The 18529-nt window shown below is 38.6% G+C and overlaps 1 protein-coding gene across 11 annotated transcripts in view; it reads left to right on the top strand.

Annotated features, from left to right (window-relative positions):
- Positions 1-18529, top strand: part of KIAA1549 (KIAA1549 ortholog) — a 141327-nt gene that overhangs the window by 76865 nt on the left and 45933 nt on the right. For all 11 annotated transcript variants that reach the window (XM_021536598.3, XM_085569290.1, XM_085569286.1 and 8 more), the window contains exons 4-8: positions 1630-1807; positions 3319-3446; positions 4874-5057; positions 11476-11535; positions 14057-14202. In XM_021536598.3, coding sequence (XP_021392273.3) covers positions 1630-1807; positions 3319-3446; positions 4874-5057; positions 11476-11535; positions 14057-14202 — 696 coding nt within the window. The remainder of the gene's footprint in view (positions 1-1629; positions 1808-3318; positions 3447-4873; positions 5058-11475; positions 11536-14056; positions 14203-18529) is intronic.

Raw genomic sequence — 18529 nt, 5'->3', positions numbered from 1 at the left:
GGTTACAGAGGTCTGAAATACCCAGCTCCGGTGCATAAGTATATGCTGGCTGCAGGAGGCCTTTTTTCCTCAGCATATATTTCTTCAGAAATCACCAGCAAATTGTCACTGAGATTTGTAATTCTAATTCCTCTTTTTCTTGCCTTTTAAGTAGTCTCATTTGCAAGTAATGGGCAACTTTCTTTTGGCATGTTACCCATTTTAACTGCTGTTTCTGTTTGACAAACCGAAGCTGCAGAGATTATTTCATCATGAGATAAAAGAATAAAATTCCAGATAAGAGGAACTGAAAAGAGCTGTGCACATTATTCATATCAAATAAATTTGAGTTTTATGGATCTAAATCCATTTAAAATAAAAGTTGGATGTTGCATATATTTGTGGGCTAAGAAAGAAGAAAGGCTTAATGAGCAGCATAGATTATCTTTCTCATTTCCTTCTCCTGCTGAGGTAGTTTCTTCTGGTGAAGATGAGCTCTCTGAAATGCAGACATTTTAGAAGACAGGAAAGAGCTGCTTGCTGTCTCATCTCAACAGCAGTTGCCATCACTTTACACTACCAGTAAGGAATATGTGGGTCACAATTTAAGTCTGTAAGGTTGTTTATGGAGCTGAAGTTATCTAACACATCCCTTCACCAGCATGGCATCTGCAAGGGGCTAGCATCCCTTCAGTGAAGAGGTCCACATTTATCAGAAACTTTGGGTCTCTGGTTTACATTATTTATCTGTGAGGCCATCATGTTGGATATCCCAAAATACTTTTGAAGTGCGACTGCCACAGACAAATAAAGCAAACTGGGGGAGTAAACCAAGAAGGAAGAAAATGGTGGGGAAACAGGTGTTCTTAATGTTGAGAGAATTTCTCTGAAGGAGGGAAGACACTGCAATATGTTTAAATAAATAAAACCCTTCAGTTTGTTCTTACTTAGGTGGCTGAGAAATGGTGGATAAGAGTGTCTGCATGGTTCAAGGTTTATATTTAACTTGCAATCTCATTTCTTTTACATGATGTCTAAGGCTCCTCAGGGTTTTTAAGAAGACTCAAAGTCAGGACATTAATTAGAAGAGGAGAATTGTAATGTGGTAACTGTTGAAACAAGCAGATAGGAGTGTTCCCTGGAAGAAAGTTTTCTTGAGTGTGAAAATTATATCTAAAGAACATTGGTTATGTGTATTTTCCTCCTTGTGTGTCACATGTATATGGTATAGGATGTATTCACTATGTGGTGTATGACTGAAATGCAGAAGCTATGCAAGCAGTTCAGTAAGTAAACAGGAATTTTGTATGGGAAAAGTTATGTGCACCAGGGAAATGTAGGCAAGGGGGAGTGCTAATATGTGGGAATGTGATAAATCAAGAAGTGCTGAGATTGGTGTGTTGTACTAAAGAGATTCCAGTAGGTGCACATGGCACAGGGGAGTTGCCTCTGATGCATTGGAGCAGAGGCTGCAAGGCACAGCACTTGTGTTTTGCTTCTGCTGCTCTGAAAAATAGAGAAAGCATTCTCCTGCCTCTTCATGAGGTGGCTTAGAACTGCATGAGACTCTGTAGATCTAAAATGTTGCCAAATTTAACATTGACGCATTTGAGTTTTCTTAATTTCTGATTTCTTTTTCTTTATTTGTAGGTTTATAAAATTTCCCCCAAATTTGCTTTCTTGGTGACATCCGGTCCCTTTGTTTACACGGCAATAGCTGTCATAAATGTGCTTGTGAACAGCAGTCTTCTTCGTGGGGAGGTCCCCATCATCCTCTCACTGCATTCTTCTTTCACTGTGCCAGACAACAGATTCCAGGTTCAGACAGGTGAGTGCCTCCTGACACAGAGGGGAAAAGTAGCTCCCTGTTGATTCACACGTCTTCACTTGTGATGCAAGGTTGACTCAAAGCCCTCTGTTCTACTGTGAATCTTAATTCTTTCTATTAATGACATAATTTACATGTCTGTGGCAAAGGGGTGGCAAATTGTAAACAGTTAACCTCATCATTTTGTGGTTTTTTTGGGATTTGTTTTTGGTACATTACAAAATAGTTGTGCTCTTTCTCTTGCTTCTAAAGGTGGGAAGAGAAAAAAAATCCAAGAAACATTTATTCATAAAATCACAGTGCAGCTACTTTGTAATGCTTGTCTCAATTTCAAATTAAATTTATGTTAAAAGCTGCCTTTTTGTGTTGTGATGTAGGAGATTGATGAGCTGGAGGATTGATTGCTTGTGTATAACATGAGCAGGAGGATTGCTTATGTAGTATTTAGCTTTCCATGGCTGCTGTATTGCAGCAGTTCATGCAAAGTTTGATTGATAATAATCTAAAGCAAAATTGTACCCACGTAATAGATTTTGAGAGTAGAGTGTTGTCATTTAAAATCTTCTTTGGGCCCTGTTTGCATGATAAAACTTCTTGCCTGGTTGGTTGGTTGGTTGTGTAATGAGGTAGTGACAGGGACTGAGCATACAAGCAGAGTTAATAAATGTCAACATGGTACTTTTGTTCAGATACGCTTTGTATGTTGTTTATGCTGTGTTAATAACTGTATGGCAAGACATCACTTCAACTGTGCAGGTGTGATGCCTTTTTCCACTGCTTAATGTGGTTATGCAGATAGACAGGAGGTGTATTTTTGGGGTTTGAACCTTGTATAACATTGTTAGGGTCTGTAAGTTAACTGTAGCATTTCTTTGGATAAGACTATATGTGGAAATGAACAGATGTGCATGTAGTTAAGGTCTGTGTGCCTGATCACGTTCCTCTACACTCACTCTTTCTATCTTGTGCTCTTTCTTTCTCTCTTTTGAGCTTAAAGATGCCTGTATCTAAATATAACAGTAGCTTACTAAGTGTTTTGAAAGTTAGACCAATACTAATATGCATTAATGGATCCAATATGTAGTCTTTTAGACAAACTAAATTCTGTATTTCAGGCTACAAGAAAGAGATATTTGTTGATTTTTTTTCCTGAAGATTCTCATGGATAGGCTGGGTACTCAGGATTTCAGTGTGGCCAATTCAGTAGTCAGGTGAGGTGAAGTTAGTTAGCCACAAGTACATAGTGAAGGTCTTTTAGTATACAAGGGAAACAGTGAGTATTTTGTTACTAGTATCTTTCAGAGATCAAATTACTGCTTCAACCCAGTATTAGTGAGTAGAGAATTTACTGCAGCAACACAAAATGTATTTTCAATATATTTTCATCTGGTGTTTCACTGAATGTGTCCTGAGCTTCATGAAAGAAGCAAATGATAGCCCTGAGAATTCTGTTACTTTGTTCTCTCTTTTGGAAGTACATTTCTGTAGGAATAACTACCCTTTGCTTTCAGTGCTTCAGTTTGTACCTCGAAACGTGGATATTGGATTCTGCACTTTTAGCCAGCGCATTGAGAGAGGGCTGACAATGGCATTCCTGGAGGTGAACAAACACCAGGAGTTCTACAACTTCACTGTGCAGGTGAGAGGATCATCATGTTTTGTGTCTGTCCCTTTTCCCCCCTAACCTTTACTTGTCTCTGTTTCATCCAGACAATACAATGAGTTAGGTGTTCACTGGCTGTCACTTGCAGTCTAGGTGATGGAGCACTATGAGGATTTGTCATGAAGTCAGTTGGGTTTTTCCCCCTACAAAATAATATGGCGCCACATGTTACAAGCTTTTACAAGCTTTTTTGAAAAAATGAACCAAAGTGTGATGATTTATATTCAAAAACATTTTTGAATATGATAGAGTTAATAATTTCTCAAATAAAAACTGTTCCAACTGTTACTAGAGTCATTCCCATCATAGTTTACTATAAAGGACTGAGGTGTGGTTAAAAAGTTTTTGTTGGAAGAAAGCTTTCAGGTCTCATTGCCATGCTGGAGACCCTGTTAGCGAATGTAGGAGTTACATGACCCTGCCATCACATGCACAAAAATGCAAGTTGCTTCTAAGGTCTAGAAATACTTACAGTATATGATGTCTGTGACAGCTGCTACTGGAACTTCACATATGAAAGGTATTGCACATGTGCAGAGCTCTGAATCACACAGCAGGGCTTAGAGCTCCCTGAAAAGTCAGCAATTCAGTTTAATGATATCAACTCCCCCTTCTGATTGAATTCTTAAATTTACTCTAACTTTGTTGTAATACCAAACTCAGTAAAAATTTTATTATTTTGTTTAACTGACACCATAAATACCCATTTATGGTACCCTAAAATAAATTCAAGAAGAAAAATGACATAAATTTTAGAGTACCTAAAATACTATGTAGTACATATAGAGAAGTGCTCAGAACTTTAAACAGTGTCACTGCATAGACTGTAGACAGAACATAGAAAAAAATTTCTTGGTCTATCAGCTTAGCCAAATTATTTCAAATATTTCTTTTTGTTTGGCATAGGTTTATTTACATGAATACAGTTGCCGTGTATATTGGTGCCACAAAAAGGCTTCAAACCAGTGATGGGTGTGGGTGTGCACAGTGCAGGAGATTTTTAACAAAGAGAACATCATTTTTCAGAACTTTTTTTTTGCTGTAATCAATCCCTTTCTTCTGTTCCATGCAGTTTGGCATTTATCTAAGACTTAGTCAACAAAATAAATCTAGCTGTAAATGTCTTGCTAGGTGTTTTTTTCTCCTCATTTTCTGCGCTGTAGCTGTCAGATCATTCTGGATTATGATTGACCTTAAAGGATAACTCTTTGAAGAGGAATTCACATGTAACTTCACCTCTTCTGAGACTCAGCTGGCTGAACAAATCTGGAGCAGATGTTCTTCTGTCTTGAAGTGAATTACCCCCCTCTTAATATAAGAGGGAAAAGAGAGGTCTATCAAGGAGGGGATGGAAATGACAGTGATTTTATTTTGCTGACCCTGCTTCACTACTGTCTTTTCAGATCCTGAATATAACTCTAAGCAGGCCTGGGGTGCCGTTTCGACAGGGCCCTGTGAGCATTGTTTTTGCCATCCGAGATAGGTACGGTTTTCTAAATGGGTCTGAAGTCAGCGAGCAGCTCAGAAACTTGTCTGTGGTGGAATTCAGCTTCTATCTGGGCTTTCCTGTGCAGCAGATTGCTGAACGTGAGTATTTGCTGTCCAAAACTGCAAAATACTTTTGTCCAGTATCTTCCCTCTCTACAATTTTAAAATAATTTCATGCATAAGTGATAATGCAGCTTCAAGTACCTAACTTGTATCATGAGTTCTGCAGGGCAAATCTGTGCCTCTTTGTGCTCACATTTTGGTGTTACAGCATCTTGCTGTTTTTGCCATCATACTTTCCTTTTTTGCTAGGTCAGTTGTGCTTAACCTTGCTTCATCAGTTCATTGGTCTTAGTCCAGATCTAAAAATAAGAAAATCACTTAGATCAGTATTTTGCTGTGAAGTGTAGTCCAAGGTATGTCTCTGTGCTTATGTCTAGAGAGGCCTTTGCTAATTCTCAGGAGGGTTCACTGTTTTCAGTGTTGTGCTTCTCTTAACTTCTAGAAACTCCTGGGACACTGGCTACATAAGCTGATATTTGCCCATATATCTGTGCAGTCTGTTATGTTGTAAGGTATTACCTTTCTCAATTTTTATGTACGTTTGCATGGCAAGTCTTTTTTTTCAGACCACCATCTCCCTAAATGTAGCTTAATGGGAACTGTGTGCATAACAGAGCTTGCTTGACACTTGGCCTTGACAACTTATGTTTGGTTAGATTTTTCAGATGACTCAGGAACATGAGCAAGATCATGGGAGTACTTGCCTTTTCCTGCTGGTGGGTGTCATTGACTCAGTCCATTAATTCCCCATTTCTCCTATCTCACTGTGCTTTTTAATTTTCAGCATTGCTTATGTGAGCTGTAGAGATGTATAACATCTGACACAGTGAGTTTTGCAATATAGTTAAAGATTTAGTGAAAAATCAGGTCTAATAGTAGCTGGTGTTCATTATGCAGCTGTGTATGTCCGTGAAAATACTGTAAAGAGAGTCACTGTCAACAGAAAAGTTGCTCTCCTTAGCAGCTTTCGATCTAGGTAAGATGATTGCACAGGATACTTCCCCATTTAGTACTGGAAGCACTCTAAACATACTAATTTTATGAAGGTTTTTATTTAACTTTTTCAGCATTTTTGATCCCTCTACTCCCATAATAAATTAAAAAATGTATGAGGTTGTTAATTCATTTCCATTAAGAATTTCTGTCCTCATTTGGTCTCACATACAGTGTGAGCTCTATGCAGTGGTAGGTCTATTTTTAGTGGTGCCAGGACCAAGTCTTGAGAATCCCTGTCCATAGATGACTAGCATTTCTTTTTATCTTGGAAGCCACAGAATATCTCACATTGTGGGCTATGGTCTTTATTGGTCACTGAATGCAAGTAAAATCTTGCTCTTGCCTTGATTGCTTGAAAAGACACCTCTCTTTACTCTGTCCTCTCTTTTATGCATTTGCACTTGAGTTTAGGTAGCTTTTAGTTTCTGGTAATATTTTTGGTGTTGCAGGACACTTTTTTGCCTGTGATGTATTACATCGGCTCTTACAGCTTTTAGTTTTGTCCACATATTCTGAAATTATATTTGTAGTGCATTTGCAGGCTTCCCCTTGCTGAGAGTCCATCTTTGGGATCATGCAATGGAGCTACAGTGCAATTAAGTGATAACAGAATTTCTACCAAGGCTGGTGTAGCCTGAGAGTCTGGTCATAGGGGGAAGACATTTCTGTTAAACATGAATGTACATGGTTCTCCTTGGGCTTGAAACTAGATGATCTCCAAGGTCCCTTCCAAACCTTTCTTTTCCTGATGGTAATTAGGAAATTTGAAATTATTTTAAAGCTTGTGTCAGGAGCTGTCCCTGTGTTTGTTACCTGCATGTGTACAGTGCCTGGTCAGTGGGGATGGTGCCAGTGCCAGTGGAGCCCTATGGTCACTCACATGTCAATTACAAAACCAAGTAAAGTACAATGAGTGGAGAGCTAAGGATTTTTAGGAACTATGAGATCTTCCCAAAGATTGCAATGTAGAAAACATGAGGATTTGGTGGATAAGGTGCCCTAAATTAAGAAACATCTTGTCAACATTTGACTTACTTGCTGTTAGAGGAACTCATATTTACTTAGATTGAGCCCATTGCAGGACAGCACATTTGACTTTGAACTGGTCTAGTTTAGTCTCAGTAGTGCTTTTATAGGCACTGTTCTGGAATACCAGCTCTGGTGCTATTTGGTAAATTGGCAAAGCAGGAACATAGTTTCTCAGATTACTATAGCTGTGGGTCCTTCTGTCAGCAAGCACAGAAATTATGAATGTAGTTCAGACTCTTATCAGTGAGACAACCGCAGCCAGTTATTTTTAGCTGTTCCTGCAGTTTTTCACATTGCTACTGTGACTGAATTTTGAGCCTAAGGGTTTTAGATCTTCAGTTTCAGACCCAAAAATCTGTCCAAAGGCTCAACAGCATTGGGCAAATCCTTCCTGAAGCATCTTACTCAACAGACTGTTGAGAGTGACCAACAGCCAGATCCTCAAAGCTACTTTAGCAAGGAGATACCTAAATGTTTTTGTTTTCGAGGCCCTGGACTCTACATTCATGCTTTGCCTTGCTCTACAGAGCAACTGTAGCATGGAAAGCATTACAACACCTTAGATTGATATAGCTGCTTTGGTCTGTGCCAGTTAATATGCAAACCTCTGCTTTCAGTGTGATTTTTTTTCTAGGAATGTTGGATATTTACATGTAAACCATCTATGTATGTTATTGTTCATATGTAAATATGAAATGTTCCTTGCCATACTGTTCTGTGCCATTTGTGCCTTAGTTTATCAGGCATGCTAACAATTAATACTCTTGGTGGTGACTTTTTCCTTTAAGGATTCTGTGCATGATCTTGTAAGTTTTGAAATTGCATCTGAAGAAACTGTTTGTGGTTGAGCTGAGTGCCAGGGCTCAACCCCCAGCTTTGGGGGTTGAAGTTGATCATACCCAAGAAAATCTGCTTGTGCATCTCAATGTTGTTAAATGAGACATTGACATCAATATCCCAAATACAAGCCTTGTTCCAAAGACTGTATTTGCTCCTTGCCACTTGTTCACTTTGCATTGCCTCTCACACACTGTCCTCTCATATTTTTTATTCACATAAATAATATGTCCTGTTTATAGTTTTAACTGTGTGGTTTGTCCCTGTGCAATACATCATTAACACCAGGAATTCTTTGTCACTTTTTTTCCCACTCAAATAGAGACAGGATCAGGAGTGAAAATTGTTTGGTAGATGTGGACTATTCTTTGCAGGAATAGGACTGTGAAAACAGCAAAACCTGGAAAGTTCCAGACTTTCTTCTTTCCTCACAAGACTTCTAGGCGACTTGAGCAACATGTTTCTATTCAGATGTCCAGTTTACGCCTTTCCCATGCTTATTTTTCATTGTCCACTTTACAGTTCATGTTTCAGAGTGTAACTGGGTCAGATAATCATGACTTACATATCACCAGAAAGAAAACCAAGACTAATCACATGATTTGGGTGCTAGTTCATTTAAAAATAACAGGAAATTATATATTTGGTATCTCTTTATGGCTAACAGATTTCTTGGAGGACAGGTAAAGGCTAGCTGTGGAGTAGATGGCAATATTTGCCTTCATGAACTTACCCTGAATAAAACTTTGTTTTTATTAGGACTTTAAGTAGAGAGAGTTGCCTTGGGACTTGCTATTTTTTCAGTGCTAAGTAGGGCTTTGATGCATGTCGCCTGTTTTGGCTGTCTTGGAGATGTTGCAAAGCCAATAGGATAAATATACAATTGAATGATACGGTCTAAGGACTGCAGAAATATCTGGCGATTTTTTTCTGGGAGGATTTTGCATCAGATTTTAAACAGACACAGTGTGTTGCTATTGCCCATACCCAAGTATCTGCATGGAATCTTATTTTTCATTTAATGCCTTCTCATTTCAAATGTTGCATTCCCTCCATGCTTTCTACTGCTGTTTCCATTTATCAGAAATAAGAACGATCTGCATGATACCAGTTCTATCCTGCATGGTCCCACACATCTCTAGGAGAGAGTCAGAGATCCTTAGAACATCTGGCAATGGCCATGCTGCCTGAGTGGTGTGCTTTAGACTGCTGTCAGTAAGTTTCTGGATGAGCAGGTGACCCTTTCCCTTTTCACTCAGCACCAAATCGATGCTGTTACACGGTATGGTGCTCCAGGGCTGCCTGTTAGGATCTTCTAATGATGCCAGCATCTACTTCATTAATGCATCCAGAGTCATTAGCAGACCAGCTGCAATCTAGCTAATAATTGCATTTTGTCTGTCCAGCTTCCCCCTCAGAATAACAATCGGTCAGTGCTGTTTATAATTGTTAGTTCCAGAGGACATTAGAAATCTTGCAAATTTGATCTTACTGCAGTGCTGAGACTCCAGATGAGCTCAAGGTCTGAGTGTCAGTGAGACACTTGAGTGACCTGTGGTATAAGAATTAGAACCTGGATTTGCTGACTTTTGACAATTTTCAGCATTCTTTGTCAGGTTTTAGAACCTAGCCGTAGTTGGCAATGATCACAGCGCATCTTCCTTTGCAATGTCAAGATTTGCTACTCAAGTTGATTTATTTTTAAGTTGCATAAATTCCGTGGAAAGTTTAAATGAATAGTCACCCCACAATTTGCATTAATTAAATAATTTTCAAGTACTAATTAGAAAAAGTGTGACGAGCACAGTAAGTATTGAAGCAAAACATAATTTTGGGTTAAAGAAGAAAAAACTCAAAATTGCTAGGAGTTTGAAACATTATGGTCATGGGAAGGTTTTTGATTTCCTTATCGTGCTCTTTCCATGCACTGGAAAACAACAGAATCACTTTTCAGTTTAGTTTATGCTTTTTTTGGTTCAGCTTCCATTTCTAAATTGAAGTAATCAGTTTAGTTTATGCTTTTTTTTGGTTCAGCTTCCATTTCTAAATTGAAGTAAACAATTGCATGACTAGAGTAAATCAAATTTCAATCTAAAAGTTACAATCAGAGGAATTGAGTTGCAGGATGCCAAAAATAAATGGGTGTGTTTCAGTGGACTCTGAGGTGCTTTTTGCTTGTCAGAGTTTTGGAAATTTAGTACATGGTGATCATTTGCACAGAAGGCCAGTGTTTCCTGTTCAGAAAAAAAGGACCATGTTCTAACACCCTTCTGAATAGTAAGTCACAGAGTACCAGCCAGGTGGTCATCTTGAGACTAGTTGGTGCTATTATTGAAATAAAGCTGGAATAACCAAATTTTCTTTTTTTTTTTTCTTCCAATAGAAGTTAGTTATAAATCTGTGAAAATAAAAAGTAATATGTAACTAATGATTCTTTTGCTTTTACCTTAAACAAAAAGTTCCTAAGCTTTTTAAGGGGTAAAATAATCAGATTCATGGTACACTGACAGAGAACAGCTTGTCTACAAATTCTTGCATCATTAAATTCGAAAAACTTTAATTTTCTACTTCCCTGAAATGTGGAGTAGCGGCAAACTATTCCACAACTGTAGACATTTTTATACTAAATTGATCCAGCATGGACCAGGTCATTTAATTATTATGTGCTGCATTCTTTCTGTCCATGAAATGGTTTAAAAATTAACTTTTGTATAATGCTTAGCAAACTGCATCTGGATTAAATATTTTGAGAAAGTTAAGACCATTCCTTTTCCTTATTGCCATAGTGAAGCTTAAGACTTCCCTTGAGAAAACTGTTGGCCCAGCCCCCATCCTCACTTCTTTCCCAACATGTCTTTACTGCTCTCCAGTGGAAACCTTGGGAAAAATCTTGTCTATACTGAAGTCAGTAGAAATAGACTGTTTTCCTTACTGGGGCAAGGATTTCCCTCTTGAGCAGAGCTTTTTTTTTTTTTTAATTGAGAAATTAAGAAAGCTTGGAGCCATGAAGCCAAGCAGAAAAGCCATGAGGTTTGTCTAGAGCAGTGTTTCTACGTGCAGTTATTTGTGGGTTTTGTAAAAGAAAAAAAAAAAATCAAGATGGTGTTTTTTTAAATGCTTTCCCCTGCACAAGTCTGGAACACAAATCATATGTGTTTAGTTCACTGCTTTACATTTATTGTTTCCTTGCAGTTTCTGCCTCAGAAAAGGTTTTATTTTCATCCTGAGACACTCACAAGTTGCTTCACTGCCCTTTGAGCAAGAGTCTGATCCTGCAGCTAGCTCAGTAAGAGTCACAACTCAGTGAGTTTTTAAATTCCTGGGAGCCATGACCTCAGTGCAGCAGCTTGGAGTCTTCCATGTAATAAATCTGGCTGTTCCAGTTAGCTTCTTTTTGTTAGACAAACCCAGCAGTGTACATTGGGAACACTTCCCTTGCCATTGTGTCTGCATTGCCTCAGGAGCAGAAATGCATCTGTGTAAATAAGATGTTTGCTGACAGTATAAATTATGTAGTGCCTTCTGGTTTTGTGTATGTTGTTTAGAATGCTGTTCTTATGGATGTTTTTCCTCCATTCTGTTTTTCCTTCAGCCTTTCATTATCCTAAGCTTAATGTGTCCCAGTTGATGAAATCTTCCTGGGTGAGGACAGGTATGTATGGTCTCTGTGAGTAAGTACAAGTGCAATTAGTTTGGTACTGGGGATAACTAGCCTGCATAAATATCGATAGCTTAGGGGTGCTGCATTTTTATGAGGTAATAACATGTCTGAGCTGAATAAATTCTAAAACCAAAGGCCCAGTGACCTGGAATATCTGGGAAATATAAATCCCTGGTCTAGAATTAATTACTGAAATTCCTTGATAATGCACACAAAGCACTTTTTGTCTTATAAGGCTGTTCATTCTTAGTGAAACAGCTCAGACTGTCAGGAATAAAGTATCTACTCTGCATGTTGTCAGTATGCCACATTGATTTTTAGGGATCTATTTTAAATGAAAATTAAAATTTTATTTGTGTGACACTTTTGACCAAAACAAGCCCAGAATAAAAGAGTGAAAATAGATGAATTCTGAGTACATGAAAGAGTTTCATCACATTTCATTTATCTCTTCTGATTCATTCACAGAAGATCCCTCCCACCAAAGTCTTCTGAATGTTTTATTCTGGAATTTACAAATGTGCTTGAGTTGTCACATTTAGGTGCTCAAAGGCTGTTGAGGTTGCCTGCCTGCAGTAGGTCTTACCTGCTGCTTTTAAGCCTGACTGGTGAGGAGGCTTTGCCTACCAAACTTGTTCTTAGGGTGCAGGTGCCCCACTGCATACACTCTCGTCTTCTACAACTTTTGTCACCTCTAGTTCACCTGGGGTATAAACTTGCTCTTTTTTCTGTGTTTCCCTGTCTCTTCTCACCAGTCACCACTTTAAGCAGGAAACCAAATTGCTCCTCAATTTCTGAAGTCCACATGGTTTGTTTCAGAGAAGATTTAGAATTTCAGATAATGCTCACTAATGTGAGAAAAGCTCCTGTGTGAGTCTCATCACAGTGGCATTCTTCCTTAGAGACTGGTTTGGCTTTTTTGGCTACACCTGCTCCCTCTCATGCTCAGCCTTAGGTTTGTCCATAGCTGCTGAAAATTCCCTTAGCTCCTGTAGTACAAAAAGGGTTCTTCCAGCTCTGAAATCACCTTCCCTTGGGTTTTGATAAACTTCCTGGCTGTAAGATTTTGAAGGCCAATTGCAGCACCTTTTTTTTTTTTTCTGTAGAGAATTTTTTTGTAGTCTCAGTTCTTGCAGGATTCTGGGAAGAGCTAGTAGGCTTTGACTGGGTCATTGCTTTCAGTCAGTGTTTTGTATTTTAAGGGTAATGAATCATGACATGGGAAACTGATAATCTATGCATGTAAAGATTTTTTAATATCAAATTACCCAGATATATGTGCATGTATCCCAATAGTAATAAAAAGCTGGGATATACAGTGTTCTCCCTCTGTTATAGAATACAATTCATGCTATTAAACATAATTTATTGATACTGAAATCCAGTACACAGGCAAGAACAGTTTTTTGCTTGGTGTATATAACAGCCTTGGGTCACTGTCTAGTTTGCTATTTAATTCTGAGATACTTAGTTTGTGATTGAATTTAGAAGACAGATACGGTTGATCTCAGAAATCATGTAAATGTGTCCTGTTTCTGACATCTGCAGTGAAAGCTTCAAATTGAAAAAGTGACTATATTAGATTTGGTTTAAAAATTAAAAAAATTAAAACTATATTTAATTGATTTTATCTAACTTGCAGATTTTTATTAAGCACTACACTTAAATGTGGAAACACAGAATAAGTAGCTTTTATAAAATACATACATTTCTAACAAATTTCATTAATTTATTTGATGCAGTCAGCAGTGAGTTGCTGTCCTGGAGAATTGTTCAGTTGGGTCATTTGAATGACTAGTGCTCCATTCACTCCACATTTCTCTAGTTGGATGCCATCTTGCAAAAGTCCACCCTTTTTTTCATTTTCCTTCAGTGATTCCTCCTTCAGTGTTAGCTGCCCCAGTAACCCAGGGTACCTGGTTGCCAAGTGAACAGGGCTGCAAACAATTTTTTTTGCATTGTGATTGGCATACTTGTTAATCTTATCAGGTGAAGTTGCACTTGAATACACAGCTTCATTCATGTGCTGCTGTTTTACTTTTTCTCCATGACTCTGAACCCTTGCCCTCCCCATCTCCAACTCTTTATCACTTCAGAACTCAACACTTTTGACTGCAATTAGTAGAAGCAGATGATTTAGACCAAGTTTTCTCTTCTACTAGTTTTTAAAAATTCATTGAATGCTCATGATTTTATGCATTTTTAGAATCCAAATAGTTTCCTTATTATCCTGGATCTGTCTAGCTTGGTTAAGGTTCCAAAAAAATCCTCTGCCTGAATTTTTTTTTCCCCCCACATTATTTATTTTGACTTCTTCCCACCAAATGTCTTCCTTTCCCAACAAGTAACCTCCAGCTGAACAGGTCAGAATTCCCATTTAAATTCAGCTGCTCATGAATTGTCCCTGAGCTGTCACAGGGTGACTCAAAGCTTGTAGTTGAAGTTGTGGAGAAGAAACTGAGAAGTTTTACTAATGAATTTGCTTTCTTGGCTTGCTTTCTGTGCAATGCAGTTCTCCTGGGTGTTGTCGACCAGCGAATTCAGGAGGAGGTGTTTCGGGCAGAGATGGAGCGGAAACTCGCTCACCTGTTCAACGAGGCTTTGCTCAGAGGCAGGATCTGGAGACGGGCCAGTTTTGCAGGCAGCAACATTGTGCAGGTATTAAGGGCACAAAATCAGAGGATGAAAAATAAAGGATAATAAATTAACTGAATAAGTTAACATGAGTGTTAACAAAGTGTTTAGGTTTTGAGTTGGGTAATAAAGGTGCGTGTAGCACCTTCAGCTGGTTGGTGATACTTGTTCTTTGCATCTAAAATACGGTTCTTCTTTCAAGCACCACGTTTTAAGCTAAACATAACAAATGCAAATAACTGATTAAGTGCCTACAAAAAATTTCTGGTGGCTTCTTAGAGACAACAGTGAAAATTGTTTTACCACCATCTTATTTTAGAAATGTTCTATCTTGTTTGGCTTACATGAGGCACCTAGCAAAAGGAGATGGGATGATTATCAGAAAAACGTTTATCTCCTGGGACAACTACTTCACACCTTTCTGATGTTTTGGCAACGGTGTAGAAATACAAAGTAGAATTCTGTGTGTTTTGATGCAGCAGTAGAGTAGTACATTCTACCCTTTAACTTCTGGTTTGTCACATTACTCCTGGTCCCAGGGTTGGATTTCAGGTAAAAATAATTAATCATGCCAAATTTTGCACACACAGCAACTTTTGTTGTTTGTATTCCGGTGCTGCTTTAAGAGTTACAGAGTCACAGGTGGATTTATTCACATGAAGTCCCAGAAGTCTTGGATATTTAATTTAAAGTTTTAAATTCTGATCTGTTCTTTCTAGTCAGTTCAACAATCTGAAAGCCGATGTACTTTTTTAATGGCTCATCTTCTTAAAAATTACCTTTTCAAACTAATTCACTGACAGTTGGTTTACCTCCCAGATGCCCTTTTTGCATTTCAAACCTATTGTCTTTATTTAATTTAATCCTATGGTTTTTGGTACTACTTAAATTTCCAGATGCTGGGATAGTCTTACTTCTGCATTCCTGTCTCAGAAACATCTGTTTCAGTAATAGAGATTTTATTTTATTTTTCTTCTATACAGCTTTGAATTGCTGCAAATAGGTGTCTGCTTCAGATCTCCTATTCCCAGCACCTCTTATTGCACTTTGTTCATTATGCCTTTGTCCTCCCTTTGCATATAAATTAAACAAATATTCCTTATGTTGCTAGTGAATATACCATAGCCTATAAAATGTGTATGTTTAGATTACGGTTTTATGACTTTGCACAGTAAAGCTCAGGTAATTTATTTTTTCATGCACAAAATCATGGGCACATCCTTTTTAGATAAGGAGTAGTATTTTGGAAAGTGAAAATACAGCACTTTTCTTTTGACTTTGTATTATGTACTGGGACATAAGATGAGGTCTGCAGCTCGTGTTCCAGACAGCAGTGCTGCTCACTTATGCCATTTAATTAGTGCAGAGAGCCTGCCAACTGCTCTCTTTGGGCAGAGGAGGATTCTGTTCATTACAGTCAGCACATCTCACCATCACAGGACTTCTCCAGGTACTCCCAGCCCACCCTTTCAGGTAGGGTTAGAGCTGTAACAAAGGAGATGTGGAAGGAGGGAGGCTGAAGAGCAGTGAGGTGTGTGTGCTGGCTGTCCTGCTTTCCTGGATGAGAACAGCAGGTACCTGCAGGTGCCACAGCTCTTGGGTAGTGCTTTGGCAGGATGTTCAGGTGTGTGCCAGGTGAGGCAGCCTGAGGCTGTGGTGTGCAGCTTCAGTGATGCACCCGGTAGTGGGCTCCAGACTGAAGAATAGTTCCTTTCAAGGGTGTTCCCCTGTTAGCTGAGGATCTTGTCCATAGGATCTGCCATAAACCTTTTACTGCTGTTAATTCTGTTCCTCTTAGCTAAGTTTATAAGCTGTGTTTGAAGTGTGTTTGTGTCTTCTGGGGGAGCTAATAATGTTTCTTGTGCCTTTACCATCTATATTTTTATATATATATATATTTTGCACACAAATCAGTGGCTGCTATGAAAGTAGAGCGCAATGAAGTGAAAATAAGAACAAAAGCTGCCAACACCAAAAGTGTTGCATAGTTTTAACAGAACATGTATATCTATTCATCAAAGACTAGACTCACATTTCACTTGCCTTGTGACCCTACAGACCAGAGTTTTTCCTGAGGTGAAATATATTTATAGTGTATTGAAATGTGACATTTCTAAGCTCTGTGGAAAATCAGGACTGCAGGTCAAGAGGTGAAGCAATTATTTGTAAATGTTACTGCAGGCATATTAGTTTCCTTCCACATGCTCAGGAAATAGAAATGAATACCCTATGAGGTTTAGATTTCGTTTCTAAAAGCATGTGTTAGTAGCTAAGAATGTTAAAAATCATGCTTTAAACCTAGGCATGCTGAAGAAGAGCTTTGGAGGGTACCCAAATAGCAGGCTTTTCCCTCCTGTTTGACTGTCTGTGCTCTTAACAGGTGGCACTCCATGATAAAAAGAGAAAAAAGCCATTATGTACAAAACCCCCTCTGAAGCCTCACACCTGGTTGTTGTACTTCTGATAGTTCCACTGATTTTTGTGTGATGTTGTATTAATGTTTCACAGAGTATGTCATACATATTTCCAGTGTGCATCTGCTGTTGTTGCAGATTTGAAGGCACATGCTTACTGTGTCTTGCATTGCATCTGCAAAGACCTGTGCTATATTTTGTCAATAGTTTACTGCAGTAATTCTCATTACATTTTTTAGGTATTCGAGGACTTAATTGTAGTTGAAAAATACAACAGCAGCTAATAAAAAATCCTAATTTTCCTTCATTTCAACATGTGTGGTCCTTTGAACGTAATAGAAAGTGAGAAACTGATCCTAGTAATTTAAACAAAGAGGAGTGTTCTGATTTAAAGATCATGTTAGATAGCATTTTAGTTGCAGTGTGTGTGAGGAGTAACAGCTTACGAGAGAATGTAATAGCTGAATTGAGCTTTTCATTAAGACAAAAATTCGTTGTCATGTTTTTCTGCTGACAGCTTGTGTGTCTCTCCTGACTGAGGAAAGCCTGTCTTGCTGTGAGTTTTTAGGTTTATAAATAAAGCCTTTGGGCACTGCTGCTGCTTCATCTTTTTCTCTGAGGCTTTTGGCCCCTCCAGCAGCTGTCCCAGGCAGTAACTCTGTTCAGGTTGCTCACAGCTAGTTCATACCTCTTGTCTGCTGACCACAATATACCTTGAATTTATTGCCCAGACACTAAAATCCTACTAAGACAGAAAGAGGATCTTTTTGATTTTTTTTTCCCAGTATGATGAAGGATGGAAAGGGAAATATTCATCCTGCACGAGCATTGGGGATAGTGTGTGCAGATCTGCTTGTTCCTAGGTAGTGCTCTTGCCTTCCAGACCCTGAAACAATCCACCCAGGGCTTCCTTGCTGCTGTGGGGATTGCTGACCAGGACATCCCACTGGCTGGCCAGGACTCTGAGAATGCCTTGGAAGCTTCCCCACCACTTGTATTTCCGTGCTTGAAATTACCAACTAGATTTTGTTACCAAGGCAACTCTGTTCACTGACCTATGATATTCACTTGAAAACACTTTTTAAATTAAATTTACTGACACCTGAGCACAGTTAAGCCTTTCCTCTGTGGAGGTTAAATGCACATCTAGTATCAACAAAGATGGTATCATTTATGTACACAGGAGTTGAATTAGTATTTTCTTCTTTTTTCTTCCCCCCACCACCATGACTTTCTGCCTCCTGAATTTAAAATTCTTCTATCTCTTCCCTCCCTATGTCATCCCTCACTGCCAAAGTGCAAATATAAAATGCTTAAATGCTTCCTTATATTTGGGCTGCTTTGCTGGATGCCTGGCAAATAGTATTTGTCTCTGTTTGCATTCTTATCATTCTCAAGGACACAGACTAAATCATTCTGAAGCTGCAACAAAAAGTATAACTTGGAACCATGTGTCACAGAACTTAGAATGCAGAAACTCTGTAATAAACAGGCATAGTGACTGTGCACCTCAATTCCATGACCAGATTTAAAGCAGTTCAGACCCGGTATGCCATTTCCTGTGTTTCAGCCAACTCGGAGGCTAGTTAGAAAAATCAATAAGTAAAATTTAGTGAATTGGTGTGACAGAGATGAAAACTGAGGTACTGCTATTGTCATAGGTACTGTGTTTATGTGCAAGTCAAATTGTCTAGTATTTGCTTCCAGACTAGTATTTGCATCCAGACTGATGACCCCGTTAGTCATCAGTAATTTCTCTTTCCCAGAATAGAAATCCATAACCATCTCCCTATGGTTTTGAAATTTTGTCTGCAGCTTCTCTCTGTGTATGGTGTGAGCAGTCATAATATATTGTGTATTCAGAAAATAAAATTTAGCTTAAAAAAGTTCATCAGCACTAGCCTGCACCTCCACTGAACTTTGTTGTGCTTGTTCCC

The sequence above is a fragment of the Lonchura striata genome, chromosome 1A (assembly GCF_050655825.1).
Source record: "Lonchura striata isolate lonStrDom1 chromosome 1A, ASM5065582v1, whole genome shotgun sequence".
Lineage (NCBI taxonomy): Eukaryota > Metazoa > Chordata > Aves > Passeriformes > Estrildidae > Lonchura > Lonchura striata.
Note: the sequence above shows the minus strand (reverse complement) of the source record. Positions and strands in the feature narration are given on the sequence as shown.